This window comes from Rhineura floridana, chromosome 5 (assembly GCF_030035675.1).
Source record: "Rhineura floridana isolate rRhiFlo1 chromosome 5, rRhiFlo1.hap2, whole genome shotgun sequence".
Taxonomy (NCBI): Eukaryota; Metazoa; Chordata; class Lepidosauria; order Squamata; family Rhineuridae; genus Rhineura; species Rhineura floridana.
Genome location: NC_084484.1, coordinates 187572511 through 187596179, shown reverse-complemented (window position 1 = coordinate 187596179; position 23669 = coordinate 187572511). Strand labels below are relative to the sequence as shown.

Below are 23669 nucleotides of genomic sequence, written 5' to 3'. Positions count from 1 at the left end.
GTGTCTCGCTGTTCCACAGCATAACAAGGGCTTCAACAGGGTCACCTGCTCTATCCACTGGGAACTCCCCCAAGGCGTTCAGGAATCCAGTGGATTCCATTAGTCTCTGGGGCGGACCATCTTAATCTGTCAATCACTCCTACAGGGGAGGATTGGAGCTGTAAGTCTAAACTTCACCAGGATGTGGTCTGAACATGACAATGGAGTGACATCCACCCCACTATCTCCAGACCACCCCTTCCTCCATCTGGAGCAAAAACCAAGTTGAGGGTGTGCCCTGCCCTATGCGTTGGTCTGTGTGCACACACAGGCCAGTGGGCACAGCAGATGAGCAACCAGGAACCCATCCATGGGAGGAATGGGAGTGAGGAACAAGACGTAGATACCCTTGCCCTCATCTTCTGTGGTAGCTCATCACCACCCTGTGGTTGTACCTCTTCCTACCCATGATCACTGAAATTGGGGTGGCATCATCCATGTCCCTCCTTCCTAAGATTCCTCCTAAACAACAGCAACAGTCCACCAATAAAACCTATCACAGCAGTTATTCCAGTATGCCTCTGAGACAGGCGCCATCTGTGTTATCTTTTAGACACCTACTGAAGACCTTCCTCTTTCAACAAGCCTTTTAAGTAGAGACCTTATCCCAGTCTGCATCTGTATTCGAATTTGTTTTTTAAGCTGCTTTTAAAGCTTTTTTTTAAAAAAGATGTTTTTAATGATATTTGGTTACTATATATTAAAGTCTGGTTTTTTTAGATGTTTTAGAGTGTTTTTAGTGTTTTTGTTTGCTGCCCTGGGCTCCTTCTGGGAGGAAGAGCAGGATACTATTATTGTTGTTGTTGTTGTTGTTTATTTATTATTTTTATATCCCACTCTTCCTTCAGCAGGAGCAGGAGTTGTTGTTGTTGATTATGATGGTGATGATACCAATACTAATAGTACTAAAGATGCTCTGCAAAGAGATAGAACTACTGCACGGTTTCTGTCTCATTTAAGCCCAACAAGAACCGCTCCTCTTGAAGGCGCCTTGTGCCTCGAGAGTTGCTGGCTGGGAAGCATCTCTGAATTTGCTTTTTAAGGCAGCCTCATGAGGGCTGCACAGCCAGCCAGCTGAATCTCTCAGGAAGACAAACTTAAAACACCTGAGAGGCTATTTAACGTGAGAGGAGGAAGACTCTCCCACCATTGCACAGATGCCTTTGAGCACCAGGGCCTCAGCAGCTGGGGATCTTGCTGGGAGTTTAGCACAGCAAGCCTATAAAGGTCACTCCCTGCCTACCTTTGCAGGATCAGTGTTAGCATTACCCTGCAAGGACTCTGCCTCGTCCTTCTTGCTGCCTCCAGGTGAGTTTTTTAAGCTCAGCTGAGCCAGCTCTTCAAGCTGCCTTCCTTACTAGTGCTGCTATGTGGGTTGGAGCTCTGTCCAGCTTTCACTTTTATCTGTCTCTGCTCATTCACAAGGTTGTACCTTGCAATTGCTTTGCTTCTTGATCTCTATGGAGCTAGAGATGGGGAGAGAAGTGATTCAGCTGGCATTTAAAGGTGTACTTACTTAATTTGCACTTTCTGAAACAAGATACAAACTGGAACGCAGCTGTCTTTTGAAATGTACACTTTTCTGAATTTTGCAGTGCAATTCTCCCGTCATGTAATGTGTACAAAAATGGATATAATGGTGTAAAGTGTGCCTAAGATGCATGAATTAGTTAAAATACAAAAATGCATTGCATTATGGAAAATTGCTTTGCAAAAGTATGTATTTTAGGCTAAATTGCTTACAACAATGTGTGTATCAGGAGAACGGCACACTAAAATGTTAAATTTTCATGAGGATTTTTAAATAAAAATTTGCAACATGGTGTGAAAATATGAAGAAGTGAACTTAAGTGTGGAAGGATGAGGAAGCGAAACTGGCATACTTGCCCATTCCGATGTGGGTCTTGACCTTGGCCGGTCCAAAGCCTCTGCTGGTCTATTTTTCAGCACTCTGCTTGCCAGTTGTGCTCTCTCTGCTAAAGCAGAGTGGAGTTTAGTGTGTCATGTAGGGGTGGCCAAAGCCACAGGTCTGCACAGTGTCACAGAGCATGTTGGTGCCCAGAGCATCCCTGGCAGTCTCCCACATCTCCCTAATTCATCTTTGCTATATGTGTGGTTTTGTGCTCTGATTTGCAGGTGGCGTGAGTGAAGCTGTGGGAGGAGTAGATCATGCCCCACTGTGATACTGGGTCATGGCCCTGGCCAATCAGACTCATTTCTGGCCTCCCATGTTCCTACTGCAAGGCATCCCAGGACTAGAAGCGTATCACATGTGGCTGTCTGTGCCAGTGTGTACCATCTACGTGGTGATTATTGTTGGAAACTGCACTATCCTCCTGGTGGTGTCCACAGAGCCAGCCCTCCACCAGCCCATGTGCTACTTCCTCTGCATGCTGGCTGGGATTGATCTGGCCACCTCCAGCTCTGCCTTGCCCAAGGTGCTCTGCATCTTCTGGTTCCAGGGTGGGGAGATCCAAGCCAGCGCCTGCCTGACCCAGATGTTCTTCATCCACGCCTTGTGCATGATGGAGTCGGCGGTGCTGTTGGCCATGGCACTGGACCGTTACGTGGCCATCTGCTTCCCATTCAGGTACAGCTCAGTCTTCAGGAGCTCGCTCGTGGCCAAGATGGGCGTGGCTGGTGTTGTCAGGGGAACGCTGCTGATGGCGCCTTGTCCTCTCCTGATTCGGAGGCTGTCCTACTGTCGGACTAATGTCATTCATCACACATACTGCGAGCACATGGCTGTGGTGAAGCTGGCCTGTGGGGACACCAGCATCAGCCGTGCCTATGGGCTGAGCGTAGCTCTGGTTGTCATCGGAGGGGACCTCCTATGCATCGGCCTCTCCTACTTCTTCATTCTCCGTGCAGTGCTGCGCCTCTCTTCCCATGAGGCGAGGCTCAAGGCCTTTGGCACCTGTGGCTCCCACATCTGTGTCATCTTGATCTCTTACAGCCCTGCCCTCTTCTCCTTCTTCACTCACCGCTTTGGCCATCACGTGGCTCCCCATATCCACATCCTACTGGCCAACCTCTACCTCCTCTTTCCCCCCATGCTGAACCCCATTGTGTATGGAGTGAGGACCAAGGAAATCCGGGAACAGGTTGCCAGGGTGCTCCTGCCCAGCAGGGTCACTGTCAAATCCAGGCCTAGGTGAGTCTGTATCCCCCCAAACACCAGCCCTCTTGTACCCTTTTTTTCCCTTGCCTGCTCTGAAATAAAAGCTTTGAAACTTCCTTGTGTGTTTTTTGCCTCTGTATCCTACAAACCTCCTGCCCTTGGCAAGACAATTGTACAGGTTAAAATTTGTGACAATGTCTTAGAAGGATATCCCTGTAGGCCTTCTCCTGGCTCAGTCAACAGGCAGCTGCAACATGCTTAGCTACGGAGTGGTACGGGGAACTGTTCTTGAATACTCAGCTCCTCCTATCTGTCACTCCTGACTGTCTCTGCACCTCTACCAGTCTCCCAACTCTATTTTGCAACATTCACCCAGGACTAGTTTCCATGTTTCCCCTCTTCTCTTTACTGACTATTAACCCCTGCCCCCTTTGTATCTCCTGCACCTTCCTGATTGGGCTTTTTCAGATGACAGGCCGCTGTGAGACTAGAGTGGTGGTTTGTCACATCTCCTGGATTGTCTTCAAGACATGCTTGGAGATCAGTTCCTGGACCCCAGACCAGACTTGGAGGGTTGGCAATTCTCCTGGAGATAGAGCTCAATTCCTGGTCATTCCTGGCCAAACTTGGAGGGCTGGCAACCCTGGCCTGTCTAATATTTAAGGGGAGGGAATTCCAAAGTGTCAGTTCCACAGCCCTAAAGGTCAGCTTCTTATGTTGTGCAGAGCGCAGTGATCGACTGGGGATATAAGGGGTGAGACGATATTTCAAAGCCCTAAATGACTTATACCTCAAATATCTGAAGGGCTACCTCATTCCCTTCGGGTGTTAAAATCAGCAGAGGGGACCCTCTTGGTAGGTCCACCACCTTCAGAAGTTCAAGGAGTGCCCCTCTGGGAGGGGGCATTCCCTGTGGCAGCCCCTAAGATGTAAAGGTAAATAAGTAGCTTTCTTAAATATAAGTGCGCAATTACAGCAGCAAAACGATTCCTTAAAGCCCACACCCCTGAGGGCTAGGTAAAATACAGAGCATTACAGTCACAAAACAACAAAACTGTCTAGCCTAGTCTATACTTACCAAGAAGTAAACAGCAAAATAGCGTCCTGGTTCCTGTACTGTACTCTGTTGTACCTTTTGCTACTTTAATATGCTGTGTAGAGCTTTGGAGGCCTTTGGGCTGAAAAACTGTATATAAATAAATTGTTATAATAATATCCTTCTAGCAGCTGCACAGCTCCAGTGAAGTTTCTGTGTTGCACATCCCAGTCTCCTCTTTGCATCCTTTACAGATATTACATAGCAAATGTGACTAGGGTTGTGGGGGGAAGGAATGCCACTGCTTTCAGGTTGGACCAATCAGTCATGTGACATGGCCTTAAGATGCTCATTGAGTTCAATTCAGGATTGCCAGTTTTCAAGCAGCCTCTGAAGTTGTGCCTTTAAAAGCAGCTTCATCTGGCAATGTCCGCAGCTGATGGTGCTTATCTCCATGCCATGAAGAGTTCCACCTGCTAATTCCTCAGATGAAGGTGTTCTTAAGGGCAGACGAGCAGGCCAGGTCATTCTTTTCTAATCACTTGGCAACCATACCACACCAATCCCAGTGGCCTCAGCTGTTTCCTCACAAATAACTGCTTGTGCGTCCCCCTCCATGGACCCACGTGGACTTGCTCCTGGGGGAAAACATCCTAGGGCTGACCCTGCCTGGAGATATGTGAATGGATTCAGGGGGGAGTTTGTGCTAACCTGCTGGGAAAAGATTTGAACAGAGGTCTTATAAATATCCTCCTTATGTTTGGAAGGGACATGTGGAAACGCCTCGGTGCTTTCAAGCCACAGACACCAACATGAGTAGAGAGACTCTGGAGTGTTCTTGGTGAGTTGTCCTTATTGGAGAATCCATTGAAATGCAGGGATTTTTTTTAACCTGTTGGAAAAGAACAAGACGATTGTGGTATGGGAAGAGATGTTGCAGAATCAAATGTGTGCAGGACCTGTCCTGGCTGGGGCCGATGGGAGTTGTAGTCCAAAACATCTGGAGGTCGCCATTCTGGCAAAGGCTGCTTTAAAGGTTCCTCCTGTGCTCTAAAGTGCAGACATATCTGTTGAGATGAAGGTGATCTTGGGGTAATCACACACCTTCTAATTGGCCACAACCATACATGGCAGATGGATTTTTTATTTTCACTGAATCATGTATTGCACAGATGTTTTCCCTAACTATCCCAGGATGAGAAACAAACAGCACAATCCTATGCATGTCTGCTCAGATAGTATGTTCCACTGAGTTCAATGAGGATTACTCCCAGGCAAGTAGGTATACTTAGTTTTTCTTCCTCTCAAATAATCCAAAGATGTTGAGTGTAGAGAGATTCAGGACAGACAAAACTTGGATGGCTTTCAAAGGGTTTGGACAAATTCACGGAGGGTAAGGTCCTCCGTGGCGCAGAGTAGTAAGCAGCGGTAACGCAGCCGAAGCAATGCTCATGGCCGGAGTTCGATTCCGACGGAAGGAGGAAGTCGAATCTCCGGTAAAAGGGGTCGAGGTCCACTCAGCCTTCCATCCATCCGTGGTCGGTAAAATGAGTACCCGGCATATGCTGGGGGGTAAAGAAAGGCCGGGGAAGGAACTGGCAATCCCACCCCATATATATGGTCTGCCTAGTAAACGTCGCAAGACGTCACCCTAAGAGTCAGAAACAACTCGCACTACAAGTGCGGGGACACCTTTACCTTTTAAGGTGATACATGGCTAGTAGCCACAATGGCTACTACTTTCAGAATCAGTTTCTCATTCTGCCTTGTTTGAGAGGAAGAATAATGTTCCTTTCTGGCTTTCTGACTGGTGTGTCTCAAGAGCCTTCCATAGCATCCAGCTTGGTAGGTGAGGGATGCCCTTCTTCCTCCTCCTATTTTATTGCCTTGGATCAAAACAAATGATCTCTGATCATCTTAAAACTTGCTTGAAACCTTTTTTGTTTAGGCTAGCCTAGATGTTGATCTGTTTTAATCTCTTTGGTTAGTGGTTGTTTTAATTGTTTTAAATATGTTTAATTACCTGTTTTTAACTGTTTTATTGATGATTTTAGTGTTTTTTGAAAGCCACTTAGAGGTTTTTACATTCAAGCAGTATGTACATTATCTCAAATAAATAAATAAATAAATAGCCCAGTAAATTAGACTAAGATTAGACAAATGCATGAATAGAACTGAATGCCAGTGGCTGGCAATCATGAGATGGGAAGAGCGCTGCTGTTGCACTCAAGTCCATCTTGCGGGCTTCCTCCATTGGGGCATTTGATTGGCTGCCGTGAGAACAGGATGCTGGACTAGATGGGCCCCCATTGGCCGGATCCCGCAGGCCACAGGCTCTTACTGATCTCATAATTTTTTTTTTTTAGGTGGGAAAAGAGAGCAAAGTCATAATGCAAAAAAACTGCAAGTTCATTTCAAGTCAAGACCGTTAGAGTTGGTCCAAAGCAGGATGCCATAAGGTGTGTGGCAAATGGTAGAAAGGGGTCATTTCTCAGATAGAATAAAGACCAATTGAAACTGTGCTGTGCAGACAGCTCAGATAGAAGCACCCGAGTTTTGCACTGTGGTATCCTTTCTTTTGTCCCTATGGACAGAGTCAGTTTAGAAATTCATTTGCAAATGGAGCATGTTGCCTTTGAAAGGAGGGAACAAAATATTGTGGCCTCACAGACCCAGACCTTAACTATCTGCCTGCACTCGCTTATTATGGGCCATCATATATTTTACACAAATGGGAAGCAACAGGGAGCACATTCTTGTGCTTGTCTACTAAATAGTAACTCAGAGTGACTTACTGCAGTGTAAGGTTATATTAGGAGTGCAATGTGAATTACAAATGCAGCAACTGGAAAATGGCAGTCACTCTCGATGGAGAATCGCTATGAAGTTTCTCCTTGCTAACCCAAGACTGAAAGCACAGTGACGAGGGTAGGTGGAATAACAACACTAGAAGTGGGAGAAGCAGCAGTGAATTGCATGACACCAGACGGAGCAGTATTATATGCCAAAGATGGGGAAGGCCAGTTCCAGTGGATCTTCGTCCTGTGCCCTCCGGCCCCAGCAGCCAGAACAGCCATGGGGTAGGGATCAGAAGAGCTACAGTCCTGCAACATCTGGAGGGTCACCCCAGGTTCCCCATCCCTGATCCATACTGTGCAGTACTTTAGCCCAGGGGTGGGGAGATGGTAGATCAAGGCCTACTGGTAGATCCCTCTCTGGGTGATTTGCAAAAGACCAGCCAGGGTTTCTGACTCCCAGCTGTTTAACCATAGCAACAACAGAGTGACCTTTCTTCTCACCTAAATTAGGTTGCGGAAATGAAGGAATCAGGAGTAGGCTCTTATGTGAAAGGGCTGTGAGCCCAGTTCAGTTCTGGAAGTGAAAAATTCCTGGGCTCAGATTGTGCTGAGGCACCCCCCTGTTCTTTCAGGGATGTCTTTTGCACCTGGCTCTTGTTGCTGGATCTTGGAGTTCTGGATCCAACAAGCCTGGCATCTGCCCATGGCTGATGCAGCCTATATGTTGGGCTTCCCATACAGTGATACAACCTGTATCATCATATGGGAAAGGATTGATTGATTTTATTTTAAAGAATCCTAATTCAAATCTTCCTCTTTGATTAAAGTAAAAATATAAAGTAATTGTAATCTTGGACAAAGTGTTAAGAAACCCCCAAATAAGTGCTGCCTGGCTGGTATTAACCCCTGACAGGACCTCCTTGGAGGTAGTTCCCCATTTGAGGCTTTCCCTGGTGAGGTCTACCTGTTTCCCTCAATATTGATGGCTGAGAGATACTGGCCAGGGCAACCATGAAATTAATAACTATTAGGGATATGTGATTGCTTTTAAATGTTTTTAGATGTTCTAAATGCTTGTAATTGTTTTAGATGGTTTTTTAAAATTTAAATATGTTTTAATTTGATTTTAAATTATACATTTTAATGATTGCTGCCTTTGGCTCCATTGGGAGGAAGGGCGGAATACAAATTTAAGAAATAAATAGTAGCGTGCTCAGCTGAAATGTAGCAGATATCTGGTCCAAAGGTGATACAATTATCTTAAAAGGCAAGAATTGCCCAATTTCCATACAGGCCAAAGATTCTGCTCAGTCCATGCTACCTATGGCCACCATCTGAAATTTAGATTCTAAATGGACCATTCGGGCAGCTCTCTCCAATGCCACATTTTCAGAATTGAGCATTGTTATTAACATTACCTAAATCTTGTATTACCAATCCCAATCTAAGCTAACACTGTAGCATGACTGATCCTTGCTCGGTGTGACTGTGGAGCTTCTAGAGTCAGTCATATGCAGTGGCTGCTCTGTGTTCCTTTTTGTGCAGAGACCAGATGCCAATGCAAAGGGGACCAGGACCTTTATCTGTCCAGCACAGCATGGCAACATCTAACTACAGTGAGGGCGCCTTCACTTCCTTCATCCTGAATGGGATCCCAGGCCTGGAAGCCATCCAAATGTGGATCTCCCTACCTTTTTTCTCCATGTATCTCATTGCTATGGTGGGCAACTGTGGGCTGCTTTACGTCATCCGGGTTGAGGAAGCTCTTCACAGGCCCATGTACTTCTTCCTTAGCATGCTCTCCATCACGGACATCCTTGAGATAAACACTGTGGTGCCCAAAACTGTCACCATCTTCTGGTTCAAGATGAAAGATATTGACTTTAGCTCCTGCCTGGCCCAGATGTTCTTCATCCACATGCTCACTGGGATGGAGTCTGGGGTCCTCATGCTCATGGCCCTGGACCGTTTCATCGCCATCTGTTACCCACTGAGATACAGCACCATTTTGACCAACTCGGTTATTGCCAAGATCGGCTTGGCCACTTTCCTCCGAGGGGCAATGCTGATGCGTCCCTTCCACTTCTTGGTCAGAAGATTGCCATACTGCCGCACTAACATCATCGCTCACACCTATTGCGACCACATGTCCGTAGTCAAGATAGCCTGTGGCAGCGCATGGGTGGATGCAATCTACGGCTTGATGGTGGCTTCAGTCATTGGGGGATTTGACATCCTCTCAATTGCCGCATCTTACGCCATGATCCTCAGAGCCGTTGTGGGGCTTTCCTCCAAGGATGCACGGAGCAAAGCCTTTGGGACCTGCACCTCCCATGTCATTGCCATAATTATCACATACACTCCAGCATTTTTCACCTTCTTCACCCATCATTTTGGGGACCACACCATCCCACACCACATTCATATCCTTATGGCCAATTTCTACTTGCTCACACTCCCTATGCTCAACCCCATTATTTATGGGGTGAAGACGAAACAGATTCGGGAAAGTGTGTTGAAACTATTCCATGCAGGAAAAACAGTTTCAACAGATGAATGGTGAGATGATCAGGGGTTTCAGAGCTTTCCTGAGTTTGGCTTCCTTTGGAAACTCTGTGCTTGGAAAGTGCATTTAAAAATGCTTTAAGTCCATCCTGTCCAAACGGAAGATGGAAGCAATACACTGAAGAACTCTATAAAAGGGATGCAAGGATGACACATTCATTCAAGGAGGAATCATATGATGAAGAACCAGAAACTCTAGAATGTGAGGTGAAAGCTGTTCTTAAAAATACTTGGAAGAAACAAATCACCAGGAACAGATGGCATACCAATAGAGTTGCTACAAGCTACTGAGACTGAATCTGTCCAAATGTTGACAAAAATCTGTCAAGAAATATGGAAAACTAAACAATGGCCCACAGACTGGAAGCGTTCCATATGCATCCCAATTCCAAAGAAAGGGGATCCCAGGGAATGCAGTAATTATCAAACTATTGCCTTAATATCCCATGCAGGTAAACTAATGCTCAAGATTCTACAACAAAGACTCTTACCATGTATGGAGCGAGAAATGCCAGACGTCCAAGCTGGATTTAGAAAGGGAAGAGGCACCAGAGATCACATCGCAAACATACGTTGGATAATGGGACGGAGCAAGGAATTTCAGAAGAAAATCACCCTGTGCTTTATAGATTACAGCAAAGCCTTTGATTGTGGAGATCATGAAAAACTATGGAATGCTTTAAAAGAAATGGGGGTGCAGCAGCATCTGATTGTCCTGATGTGCAACCTATACTCTGGACAAGAGGCTACTGTAAGGACAGAATATGGAGAACCGATTGGTTCCCAAAAGAAAAGGGTGTGAGACAGGGGTGTATTTCATCACCCTATTTATTTAATCTGTATGCAGAACATATCATACGGAAAGCAGGATTGGACCAAGATGAACGAGGTGTGAAAATTGGAGGGAGAAATATCAATCATTTAAGATATGCAGACGATACCATACTACTAGCAGAAACCAGTAATGATTTGAAACGAATGCTGATGAAAGTTAAAGAGGAAAGCGCAAAAGCAGGACTACAGCTGAACGTCAAGAAGACTAAAGTAATGACAACAGAAAGATTTATGTAACTTTAAAGTTGACAATGAGGACACTGAACTTCTCAAGGACTATCAACACCTTGGCACAGTCATTAACCAAAATGGAGACAATAGTCAAGAAATCAGAAGAAGGCTAGGACTGGGGAGGGCAGCTATGAGAGAACTAGAAAAGGTCCTCAAATGCAAAGATGTATCACTGAACACTAAAGTCAAGATCATTCAGACCATGGTATTTCCGATCTCTATGTATGGATGTGAAAGTTGGACGGTAAAAAAAGTGGATACGAGAAAAATCAAGTCATTTGAAATGTGGTGTTGGATGAGAGCTTTGCGCGTACCATGGACTGCAAAAAAGACAAATAATTGGGTGTCAGAACAAATTAAACCAGAACTGTCACTAGAAGCTAAAATGATGAAACTGAGGTTATCCTACTTTGGACACATCATGAGAAGACCTGATTCACTAGAAAAGACAATAATGCTGGGAAAAACAGCAGGGAGTAGAAAAAGAGGAAAATCAAACAAGAGATGGATTGATTCCATAAAGGAAGCCACAGACCTGAACTACAAGATCTGAACAGGGTGATTCATGACAGATGCTCTTGGAGGTCGCTGATTCATAGGGTCGCCATAAGTCGTAATCGACTTGAGGACACATAACAACAAAGAAATGGCAACAAGAAAAATCTGGACGTTGGGTATTGTTGTTTAGACTCTTCTGAGCTAGTACTTTATGTGCTACGACAATCCTGCTGGCTGGATTTTCAATGCTGTTATTTGCCAATGTGTGTTTAGTAAGAACATAAGAAGAGCCTGGCTGCTGGAGCAGACCAAAAGGGGCCCATCTAGTCCAGCACCCTGTTCTCACCGTAACCAGCCAGATGCCGGAAAGAGAAGCCCCCAAGCAGGAGCTGAGTGCAGCAGCAGCAGCAACATCCTACTCACCTGCGATTCCCAGCAACTGGTGCTCAGGGGTAGACCACCTCCGACAGTGGAGGGAGAACGTAGCCAACATGGCTAGTAGCCATGGCCAGCTGCCTCCTCCTGCTCCATGGACCTGCCTAATCCCCTTTTAAGGCAGTCCAGGTTGGTGGCCGTCTGTCTCCTGCGGGAGCAAATTCCATTGCTTAATGACATGCTGTGTGAACAGGACCTTCCTCTTGTCTGTTCTGAATTTCCCAATATTAAGCTTCTTGGGGCCTCCCCAGTTGGGTTCTCATGTTATGCAAGAGGGAGAAAAGCCTTCCCAGGTCCACTTTCTCCACGTCCAGCCTATTCTTACTCACCTCTCTTCTGCCCCCCCCCCAATCGTTGCCATTTTTCTAAACTAAAAAACCTCAGATTAAGTTCTCATTAAGTTTCCTGCTCTGTTGCATATGATGGTTTATAATATATATATATATTATTTCTGGAATTTATATGCTGCCTTCATTCCAAGGAGCACAAGGTGGTGTACATGGCTTTCTCCTCCCTATTTTATCCTCACAACAGCCCTGTAAGGTAGGTTAAGCCAAGAGACTGTGGCTGGCCGAAGGTAACTCAGTGAGCTTCTTGGTAGAGTGGAGAGTCAAACCCTGCTCGCCCAGGTCATGCAAATGTATTAAAAAGTAATTCCAACACAGACGCAGACTGGGATAGGTCTCAAAAGGCTTGTTGAAAGAGGAAGGTCTTCAATAGGCGCCCAAAAGGTAACGGAGAGATGTTGTTGGACTACAATTCCCATTAGCCCCAGCCAGCATGGACAATGGTCAGGAATGATGGGAATTGTAGTCCAGAAACATCTGGGGACCCAAAGGTTGGGAAAGGTTGTGTGAGTACACCATGCTGGATTGAACTCTAAATTTGTCGCATTTTCCCTTCAAATCCTCTTTAAAGTATTTCTATGCTGATCCCTGTCATTGCTTTACCTCTCCACAGAAGCCTGAAGTTTTCCCTGATGTGCAGGAAGCCAGATCTTGACTGAACATCAAGAAAAACTTCCTAACTGTCAGAGCGGTACAATGGAACCCACGATGACCTAGGGAGGTGATGGGCTCTCTGACACTGGAGGCCTTCAAAAGGCAGCTGGACAGCCACTTGTCGCGTATGCTTTCACTTGGATTCCTGCATTGAGCAGGGGGTTGGACTCCATGGCCTTAAAGGGCCCTTCCATGGTTCTATGAACACACACACCCCCTGCTCCACTTGTGGCATCAGAGGTACCCATAACTATGCCAGAGTACTTAGTGCATTGATTGATTGATTGATTGCACTTGTATACTGCCCCATAGCCGAAGCTCTCTGGGCGGTTTACAGCAATCAAAAACATTAAAACAAATACACAATTTAAAAACATATTTTAAAAACAATTTAAAAACACATCATCATCATCCTGTATTGCATAGTCAATAGACCGTAGCAGGAACAAACGAAGAAGTACAAATAGACAGCACATACAATTAACAGATTGTTATACACTGGCTTCCAGGACCGCTTACATTACTTTAGCTTGTAATACTTGCGTAATAACTAGCTATAAGCTGTAAATCGTCCCATGCATAGCGTACAATCAGACCTTCGGTCCGATCAGGTCCTTTCTAATCACCATGGCTTGATTTAAGTATTTGGCCACACTTAAAGTGACTAATTCGTCAGAGCCCTGAATAAGAATCTTTAAAAGTGTACTGGCTGAACGACCAGAGTAATTTAAAAGAATAGGATTTAAAAGATCTCTTCTGACATCCTCGTAAAATTTGCATTTAAAAAGGACGTGCATGACTGTCTCCACCGCATGCACATCACAAGGGCATATAGACCCCTTGAAATATGGGGACCAGATCGGAGCACCATATAGCAACATCGGAATAATTTTGGTCCTAATTATACATACGGCTGCTGGCACATACCTCCCTCCTTTGGAGAGATAAAATGATATTAGTGCTCCCAGATTTTTACCAGCTTTGTCTTTTATATAATTTGCTTGTGATTTCCAGCTACCCGACTCGTGAAACCACATTCCCAGATATTTGTAGGTATTAACCTGTTCGATTCTACCACATCCTAAACACCAGGGGAATCTAACCTTCCGCTTTGAAAAAACAATAACCTTTGACTCTGCATGGTTAATTGTTAGAAGTTATCATTGCAATAGACCGCAAAGCCTGACAGTAATCTTTTTAACCCTAACCGGGTGAGTGATATTAAGACTGCATCGTCCGCATACAGCAATATGCAGAGTTTATCATTCCCTAATTTAGGGGAGTGGGATTGGATCGAACTCATAGCCCTAGGAAGATCAGCCAAATATAGATTAAAAAGAGTAGGTGCTAACACACAGCCCTGCCCTACTCCTCGGGTGGAGCCAATCTCGCGAGTAAGATGGCCACGTTGGTTACATCGTACTTGTACCACAGTGTCATGATACAATGCTGCTATCAGGAGCAAGAGTCTCCTGTCCATGTTTAGTGAGTCCATTTTGCTCTCCAGGCGGCTACGCGAAATGGAGTCAAATGCTGACTTTAGATCTACAAAGGCCACGAACAATTTACCGCCGGAAGACAGCACATGTTTGTACACCAGCTGGGACAAAACCAAACAATGGTCAAGAGTGGAATGGTCCGATTTAAAACCAATCTGTTCTTGGCCCAGGATGTTATTAGCATCCACCCATGACTTTAGCTTGGAGTTTAAATAGCCAGCATAGATCTTACCTACCACTGAAAGCAGACTAATAGGCCGGTAATTATTAGGATCACTTTTTGAGCCACACTTATGGATTGGTACAATATAAAACACAGTTTTAAAATTTAAAACAATATAAAAACAATTTAAAACACATGCTAAAATGCCTGGGGGAAGAGGAAAGTCTCTTCCTGGTGCCGGAAAGATAACAGTGTTGGCGCCAGGTGCACCTCATCAAGAAAGTCATTCTATAATTTGGGGGCCACCACTGAGAAGATCCTCTCCCTTGTTGCCACCCTCCGAGCTTCCCTTGGAGTAGGCACCCGGAGGAGGGCCTTGGATGTTGAGCGTAGTGTACAGGTAGGTTCGTATCGGGAGAGGCATTCCATCAGGTATTGTGGTCCCAAGCCATGTAAGGCTTTATAGGTCAAAACCAGCACCTTGAATTGAGCTCGGAAACATACAGGCAGCAAATGCAAGCGGGCCAGAATCGGTTTTATATGTTCGGACTGTCTGGTCCCTGTTAACAATCTGGCCGCTGCATTTCGCACAAGCTGCAGTTTCTGAACTGTCAGCTCAGCACCGAGACAGCAGTGCAGGCGGGGCCTGGAAATTCCTGGGTATTTACCAGGGCGGGAAAGTCCTTAGCTGGCAGCCTGGTCGTAAATCTGCCAGGCTAACAAGGATGAAGCATGATAAGGACAAGGCCCTTTCCAAGCTTACATGCCAAGCCAGAAGTCCAGAAACGAGGTCAGTAGAGGTCCGGATTCAATTGCCAAGGGGTCAGTCCAAGATAAGGTTCAGGGAATCTGGAAACACACAAAGCCACGCCTGACGTTGTAGTCAGCAACAAGCTGAAGCCAAGGTTTGTCTTTTAAGGAGCAGGTTTGTCAGCAGGTGTGAGCCATCAGCGTTTTGGCCTTAAGTGAACAGGCCTGCCCCTCTTCTGCCTGACCTTCTGTTGTCTACGTTCTGCAGGTGAGGGGGGAGCATCCTGTTCACTGTCTGCGTCTGGCTGAAGGGCTTCAGCTGTGTCTGGGGTGCTCTGCAGCTGAGGGGCAGAAGGACCTGCATTCTCAGGAGTTTCCTCCGTTTCTCCTTCTGGGTCTGCAGCTGTTACTCCCGAGTCATCCTCATCTGACGAGTCCTCCGACGGGGCCATGACATGAACCGTCTTCAAAGGCAGCACCACGTAGAGTGCATTGCAGTAATCTAATCTGGAGGTTACCAGAGCATGGACAACTGAAGCCAGGTTATCCCAGAGCTTGGAAGATTACTTTTAAAAAGTAATAAATTACAGTTACAGTTACATGGCCCAAAAAAGTAGTAATTACCGTTACAATTACAATTACTCTGAAGGTAACTGATTATTTTACTTTTCCTCCAAAGTAATCACTACAATTACATTTCAGTTACTTTAAAAAAACGCCTACAAGGTGCTGGCCTTGGCTGCCATACATCTAAGTAGCCTAAAACAACATTAAAAATAAACACACACATACAGAGGTAGTAGAATAATTATTTTTATTCATAAGATAGCAATGGTGGTCTCTCTGCTGGTAAGGGTGGTGGGGAGGGAGGCAGAGGCCACTACTCAGATCGTTGCACGTCAAACCAAGTGCAACCCACCCTCAGCCAGCCAGCATAATCTCTCTCACTTAACCACCTCCCAGACCCTGCCATGCCACCTACTAAGGGACACTCACTCAAGCAAACATATTCCCCTGAGATGCAAAAAAGTTAAAATACTGCAAATGCAGCACAGTAGCCAGAGAGGGTGGTGGAGGCCACTTTGTGTGCCAAGTGCAAACACACACACACACACGTTGCCATCTTTCACCTCCACAGTACTTTATCTCCATTCTGCTAATGCCTCCTTCTCCTCCTTTAGCCATGTTCTTCACCTCCGGATACTTTTTCCCTCCACTCCGTTCTTCACCACCACTATCCGTATTTTAAAATAATTGTTTTCTCCACTCCACCTCGTCTCACTCTCCGCCTCCTCCCTCGTCGCCTCCTACACATCCACAGAGCATGAGGAAAGAGCGACACTGCACAGAAGCCCAGTTTGAGGCACATGATTTTCATCCACAAATCAGAGGAGCAGAAGACTTCCCCTGCTCCCCCCCCACAAGTAATGCCCAAAAGTAATTCTGGAAATGTTACAATTACTCCACAACAGTAGTAAAATTACTCCTAGTTCTATTTTTATTCAACTTGTCCTGTAAAGAGATTTTTCCTTTTTTTCTTGTAAGGATTTTCAATTTTTGTTGAAGTTACGTTTTTTAGTGGGCCAGAAATAGCATGTTACGCTTAGGGATTAAGTAAATGATTTTTCTTTGTTGTCAAGTTTGTTTGCCTGGTTCTTCTGCCATCTCTGCTGAGAGCTAATGATGAAATAAGAGGTGTTGAACCTCTAATGTCGTCTTTAAAAAAAGGGGAACATGTCATGAAAACCTGCATCCAAGATGGTTGTGTAGCAGGGAATTGTGGGAGAGGGTTAGTTCTAACCCAGTACCTTGACCATTGACCAGGACTACTGTGTAAATGGGGATGTTTGTTTAGGGCCCCAGAGCAAGGAGTGTCTGCTTGTCTCTTGACTCTAGGGATCCCAGGCAAGTTACGGGGCTCTGAGCTTCCCCTTGGCTCAGGGTGATTAATCAGATAAGGGGTGGTGGCAGCTACATACACCGCAGGGCCGTTGTGAGTGTGCACAGCCTTGGCAGGGAAGGATATTTGCCAGGATCAATTGTCCAGGGTGGGGAGTTGGCTCCTGGGACGGTGAAGGGCGGGAGGAGGACCCATGTCAGTCATCACAGTGCCTGTCTAATATTTAAGGGGAGGGAATTCCACAGGGTCGGTGCCACCACACTAAAGGTCTGCTTCCTATGTTGTGCAGAACGGACCTCCTGATAAAATGGTGTTATTATTATTATTAATATTATTATTAATATTCATAATAAAAGGGTACACCACTTTAAAAATCAATTTGAAAATAACAAAACAAATTAGTTATGTCTGTTACCTTTAATATCTCTTTTAGTCTCTGTTTTTAAATCAATCTTTTGATTATCTTTCTTTCTTTCTTTCTTTCTTTCTTTCTTTCTTTCTTTCTTTCTTTCTTTCTTTCTTTATTAAATATATATCCCACCTCAGAAGAGCCAGGCTGTTGCTGGGTCAGGCCAAAGGGGACCCACCCTGTTTTCACAGCGGCCAAGCAGATGACCCAGCCAGAAGCTCCCAAGCGGGGCAGCCCTTCCTCCCACAGGAGCCAGGGCAGAAGCGATAAAGCAATTAAACCATTGGAAAACATGATCATTTGGAGATCTAAAGAGTGAGACAATCTTTGAGGTATCTTTTCAGATATATTAAACAGTTTTAAGTAAACCACTGATTCTTTTATTAACTGGTATATAAGTCTTGTTAGATAAAATAAATCCTGCCTTGTAGTCTAGTGATCTTAGCCCCACATTGCACATCAGGGGGGGGGGGCGTCTATGTTTAGCGTTTAGGTCTGAGTTTGGTCAGAGTGGGGCATACACAATGACTCTCCTTAAGACCTTCAGCTCAACTTCAAGACTCCGGCTCAACCCTTCATTGGTTGAAACTCAATTAATAAACAAACCAACCCTTTCTGGTTTTACATGTTGTGTTCAGGGCTCCTTCCATCTTCAGTCAAGCACCAAAAAGCAGCCGGGAAATTGCAGCCACTAAGTCTGATTAAAAATAGCTAAACCCATGGCAGTGGAAGGTGGAACCTCGCTCATTTTCTGTGCTCTTTGGGGTTTCCAGCAAAAGATCCCTGAGACCTCCACGCTCCTCCTGTCCTTGGTGGGCAGGTTTCTGCCCCCCTCTTCAACTGCTGAGAAAGAGGGGGGTTACAACAACCCTGCAATGTAGCCCAGTGTTCTTGTAGCCCTTCATTGCTGTTGGAAGTGGATGGTGTGAGGCTAAGGGGGTGGGCTATAAGGGAGAGAATGGCCAGTATCCTTACAGCCACATGTTGCTCAGAGGAGAAGTATGGATCTTGCTGAGAATGACCCAAACTTCTCAAAGGGGACACTTCTCCTGGCTTACTGATGGCCTCAAACCTCTCATTAGGTTCTCTTTTGTAGCCCACTGACCTCTTTGGACAAACCTCTGAAAACATTATCTTTTTCTGACACATTTGAGGAGGGGACTTCTCACATGGGAGGAGGAATTCAGATAAATGTGGAGATGCAAAATAGCTCCTGTCATGAATCCACACCGTCAAGGCGCAAGGATCATGCGTCAGACCCAATTCCCACCCTTGGGGTAATTGATCTGGAACCAAAAAATACCAATTCACCCTTGCCAAGGCTGTGTACGCTCACACCAACCCTGCAAGGTAGAAGGTAGGCTGCCACCACCCCTTTCACTGGTTCCACTCAGAGCTAGGGGATCTCTGAGCCCAGACACTAGGTCAACCAAGGTCTAAAAAGACAAGAGCCAAACTTATACTCCTTGTCAGAAAACCTCTGGTTAAACCCACAAAGTAGAATTAAGTTTTTAACTTCTTTTTCCCTCTTTGGTAGTTACGTGACTGAGATGGTCTAGGTGCTGAATTCAGAACCACCCTTTCTCTCAATGAACACACCAGGTTAAATAGAAGTAGCTTTATTAAAAATAGATAAGTGCACATCGATATATATAGCAGCAAGTAATCCTTTAAGACCATACACCCAAACAGGGGTTTAGGTACACACAAGAGAGTTCATACACACAACAGGAAAATAACAACCTTTTCTAACCTAATACTTACACATGAGGTAGATGGTTGAAGTGGCATCCCTCCTAAGAGAGAATGATGTTAACCACAAAGCAATGGGACCCTGCATAGGTTACCTCCCATAGGCAACACCATGGAACCACAAAAGCAGAGAAGTATGGAACTCTGGAACCAAGGCAGCAGAGAACAAAGGCTATGGGTCCCTAGCCCTATACTTAAGGGGAAGAATCCTAACGGTCCAGGATTCAGGAACCAATCAGAAAATGTCTTTCTTAACATTTAAACTCCCAGAATTCTTTGCTTGAACCAAGATGTTTCCTTTATGGATTTTTAATAACTCATGAACATATACAGGTTCATGACAGCTCCCACAAATTATACTCCAAATGAAGGCCTTCTGGAATTTGTATTGATCCAGTTTTCGTTTTTGGAAGACTTTAAGAGGTGGGTGTGTTTCAACCTTATATCGCTATAGATCTGTAATTCCATCATCACCACTACCACCCCCATCATGATGATTTTCTGTAATTTATTCATCTTTATTGTCTTTGGAAATACGATATTCTGTGCAATCGGGACTGGGCTCCCACTGGGAGGAAGGGCAGGGTATGAATGAATGAATGAATGGTAAACATGAGAGGGGGCAATAGATGTAGCTACAGACTATCCATCTGACCAGATGAGGCAATGCCCAGTCACCTGGGGACCTAAACATCTGGTGCTATCTGGGCTGGCTTGCTAGGTAGCACACTTCCAGGGGAGAAATGTGCAGTTACCACAATAACACACGGAACCTGCAAAGAGCAGAACTTTATGTTCTCCTGTGCGGTTGCCGCAGAAACTTTGGACAGCCACAGGAGTCTCAGCTGCACATAGAAGGGCTGGGCTTCGGAGGGGTCATTTCGTGTCAGAGTCCCTGCAGTGCCTTCTCTCTCAACTTTGCCTTTACACACAGGTCATGCATTGCGCATTAATTTCAACATTCCCAACTGGGGCAAACGACCTCATCGACTGCCAACTGCAATATGGCAATTATTAAATCACCAGTGATGTCTCTTCTGTGAGGTGCTATCCTTCCCTGGCCCATTAGGACCATCGAGCATGGAGGAGGAAGGAGCAGGCAGGCTTGAAAGGATCACCTGCTCAGGAAGAAGAGATTGTTGCAGAAAGAGGATGGATCTCTCTTTTCAGGGAATGGATGGATTTTCTTCTCCTGACCCAGTAGCCTTCTGACCATCGACCAGGCAGAGCTTGGAAAAGTTACTTTTTTGAACTACAACTCCCATCAGCCCCAGCCAGCATGGCCACTAGATTGGGCTGATGGGAGTTGTAGTTCAAAAAAGTAACTTTTCCAAGCTCTGAGGTCATTTGCTTCCATGCCTGCTGGCTCCCTCAAACCGCACGCTGGGATGGGGATCTCTTATTTGCGGGCCCACTGCCTTCCTTCACCTTAACTCTCTTGTGTGTGTGGTTTCTTTTTTAAGCCCTGGCCCGGTGCCTCCTTCGTTGCAACTCTGGGGGTGGTGTTATATTTGGTATCTCCTCTTCCTCCGGGGCCTGCTGGCCATGTTCAGCCCAACCCTAAGAGTCATCCCTTCTCTTACTTCCTGGCCAACGGGCTTCCTTTACCCTCACCCTCGAGGAGCTCTCTTCTCTTAATTCTTGGGCTCCTTCTATCTGATCCCCTGGCGGTTCTCTTCTCTTGCTTCCTGGCCCGCTGGCCTCCTTTACCCCAACCTCGGGGCTGTCTCTTCTCTTACCTGCTGACCCACTGGCCTTCTTTACCCCAACCTCGGGGCTGTCTCTTCTCTTACTTCCTGGCCCTCTGGCCTCCTTTACCCCAACCTCGGGGCTGTCTCTTCTCTTACCTTCTGACCCACTGGCCTCCTTTACCCCAACCTCGGGGCTGTCTCTTCTCTTACCTGCTGACCCACTGGCCTTCTTTACCCTAACCTTGGGGAGGTCTCTTCTCTTACTTCCTGGCCCTCTGGCCTCCTTTACCCCAATCCTCCTTAGAGGTCTATTCTTTTAATGCATGCTGGCTGCTCTCCTCTTCCCCTGGTCTCTTAATTTCAACTCCATTGGCCTCCTTTCCTGACTCCCTGAGGTCTCTTCTCTTAGGGGATGGCATGACTCTTACAGTTGGGCCAGCAGGCCTCGAAGGAAGAGGAGAGATACCATGCCCAGAGTTGCAGTGAACGAGGCGCCGGGCCAGCGCACCAAACCACACACACACATACAACAGAGTTTAGGTGAAAGAAGGCAGTGGGCCAGGAAATAAAAGAAGAGATCCCCATCCCAGTGTGCGGTTAAAGGAATGGCACGGAAGCAAATGACCTCCGCGAGTGTGGGGTCAAAGCGGAGAAAGAAATGAGGTGCCAGGAGTCATCTCTTGAGAAATGTCCCATGGGAGCCAGCATAAAATGGTGTCCTTGGGCAGCAACAAAAGAGGTGACGGGACTCTGCACCGGTAAGTAGCATTTCAAAGAAAGCACTGTAGGAATGACAATATATTCATCCCACATATCTGCTTCCTGGCCTACTAGCCTACTTCATCCCCACCTTCGGGTAAGTCTCTTCTCTTGCTTCCAGGCCCACTTGCCTCCTTTCACCCATACCTTTGTGTCTCTTCCCTTACCTTGAGGCCCAATGGCTTCCTTTACCCCTACTGTGGGCTCTCTTCTTCTGGTCTCCTCCTCCCCTGTCCTGGGGTTGCTTATCCTGGGGCTGCTTATCGCACTCCGGCCTCCTTCATTCTGCCCTGTGGTCTCTTCCTGTACTTGCTATCTCTGTTCCATAGAATAAGGTCTCACACCGATGTCCTCTACCATAGATTCCAAAGAACAGCCATGGATTCTGCAGCAGTGAAGACATCTCTGTCAGAGTCTGGGGATTCCACTGAGATTGTGAGAGAGTCCATTTGAAGCTTGTTTGCTGAATTACCTTTGGAATCTCACCTTCCCTGAAACAAATCAAAGGTGATCCTGCAATTGCGTGGCATCGGAAACCTGTGATATCATCATCGCACATGCCAATGAACAATTTGTATTCACCAGTCATCTTTCAAGTTCATCACTGATACAGGGGACTTTGATTCCAACACACAGCCAAAGATTTCCACAGCAGGCATTTATTGCTGGAGAAAGATTGGTTGAAGACAAAGCTCTTCCTCCTACACCAGACAACAGAACTGTACAAATGTAGGGATGTTTCCATGCTCCTGTACCTTCTTTTGGATGAAGCTCTGAAGAGGATGAAGAGGATGAAGCTCTGAAGAGGATGAAGACATTCTCGAGGAACGCTGTTTCAGATGACAGCCTTGGTAATGCTGTCAGTTGAGAAAGGACTGAGCAAACTTTGTATATATGACATCATGAGAAATCGTCTGAAGAATTGGAGGATAGGGGTGGCTGTAAGGGGTGGTGGAGGCCACAAACCAATCAATAAAGAGCCAAGTGCAACAGCATGGAAACCTTCTGCACCAATGCTCCAAATAGTGGAAAACTTGGAGGAAAGGGGTGGCTGTAAGGGGAGGTGGAGGCCACACAGTTTCTCCCAGCAGAGAAGCAGCTGTGACAGCAGGGACCCCTTCTGAACCAAGGCAAGACTCTTTAAGGAACCTTGAAAAGAAATGCTAAGCAATTGAACTATTGCACTACTTAAGTGTCTACTGTTTCTTGAGAAGGGAGAAGGAGGATAGAGAGAGAACCAGAAGAGGTAGAAGCCACACACACTGTCTCCTCAAATATCTCCTTAAAAAATGTTAATAAAAATAACCAGGATTAAATTAACCTGAAAAGGAAATAAACGTATTGATAAATACTTTTTGACTCCTTTGCCTTTTTCATTATATGATCTGGGAAGGGTGGTGGAGGTGGTGATCCCACAGCAGCAGCAGCAGCAGACTCTCCTTCCCTGGGCGGCGATGTTATCTTCCTGCAGGCCCTGGTCTCCCAGGCCACCCCAGCCAGCCGGCTTATGTATCCCTCCCAAGAGGGACAGGTGGTGAGAATCAGTCCCAGCTGGCTGGGTACCTGGGGCCTGGTCCTGCAGGATGCAGATCCACCAGGCAGAAGTCCCACAGGGAAGGGTGGTGGAGGTGGTGATCCCACAGCAGCAGCAGCAGACTCTCCTTCCCTGGGCGGCGATGTTCTCTTCCTGCAGGCCCTGGGTCTCCCAGGCCACCTCAGCCAGCCGGCTTATGTATCCCTCCCAAGAGGAACAGGTGGTAGCAATCAGTCCCAGCTGGCTGGGTACCTGGGGCCTGGTCCTGCAGGATGCAGGTCTGCCAGGCAGAAGTCCCACAGGGAAGGGTGGTGGAGGTGGTGATCCCACAGCAGCAGCAGCAGCAGCAGACTCTCCTTCCCTGGGCGGCGATGTTCTCTTCCTGCAGGCCCTGGGTCGCCCAGGCCACCCCAGCCAGCCGGCTTATGTATCCCTCCCAAGAGGGACAGGTGGTGAGAATCAGTCCTAGCTGGCTGGGTACCTGGGGCCTGGTCCTGCCAGGCAGAAGTCCCACAGGGAAGGGTGGTGGAGGTGGTGATCCCACAGCAGCAGCAGCAGCAGACTCTCCTTCCCTGGGCGGCGATGTTCTCTTCCTGCAGGCCCTGGGTCGCCCAGGCCACCCCAGCCAGCCGGCTTATGTATCCCTCCCAAGAG

The 23669-nt window shown here is 46.4% G+C and overlaps 2 protein-coding genes across 2 annotated transcripts; both read left to right on the top strand.

Annotated features, from left to right (window-relative positions):
- The first annotated feature begins 1201 nt into the window (after positions 1-1201).
- Positions 1202-3288, top strand: LOC133385693 (olfactory receptor 52P1-like). Its single transcript, XM_061629255.1, has 2 exons — positions 1202-1347; positions 2176-3288. Exon 2 carries the CDS (start codon positions 2232-2234, stop codon positions 3195-3197), a length of 966 nt encoding a protein of 321 aa, XP_061485239.1. The 5' UTR covers positions 1202-1347; positions 2176-2231; the 3' UTR covers positions 3198-3288.
- A 5294-nt stretch (positions 3289-8582) lies between these two features.
- Positions 8583-9557, top strand: LOC133386149 (olfactory receptor 52N4-like). Its single transcript, XM_061629754.1, has one exon. It carries the CDS (start codon positions 8592-8594, stop codon positions 9555-9557), a length of 966 nt encoding a protein of 321 aa, XP_061485738.1. The 5' UTR covers positions 8583-8591.
- Positions 9558-23669: the final 14112 nt, after the last annotated feature.

Bases quoted from the DNA above. Each gene is read 5' to 3' on its own strand.
- LOC133386149 (XM_061629754.1), top strand. From the start codon at position 8,592: ATGGCAACATCTAACTACAGTGAGGGCGCCTTCACTTCCTTCATCCTG.
- LOC133385693 (XM_061629255.1), top strand. From the start codon at position 2,232: ATGGCCCTGGCCAATCAGACTCATTTCTGGCCTCCCATGTTCCTACTG.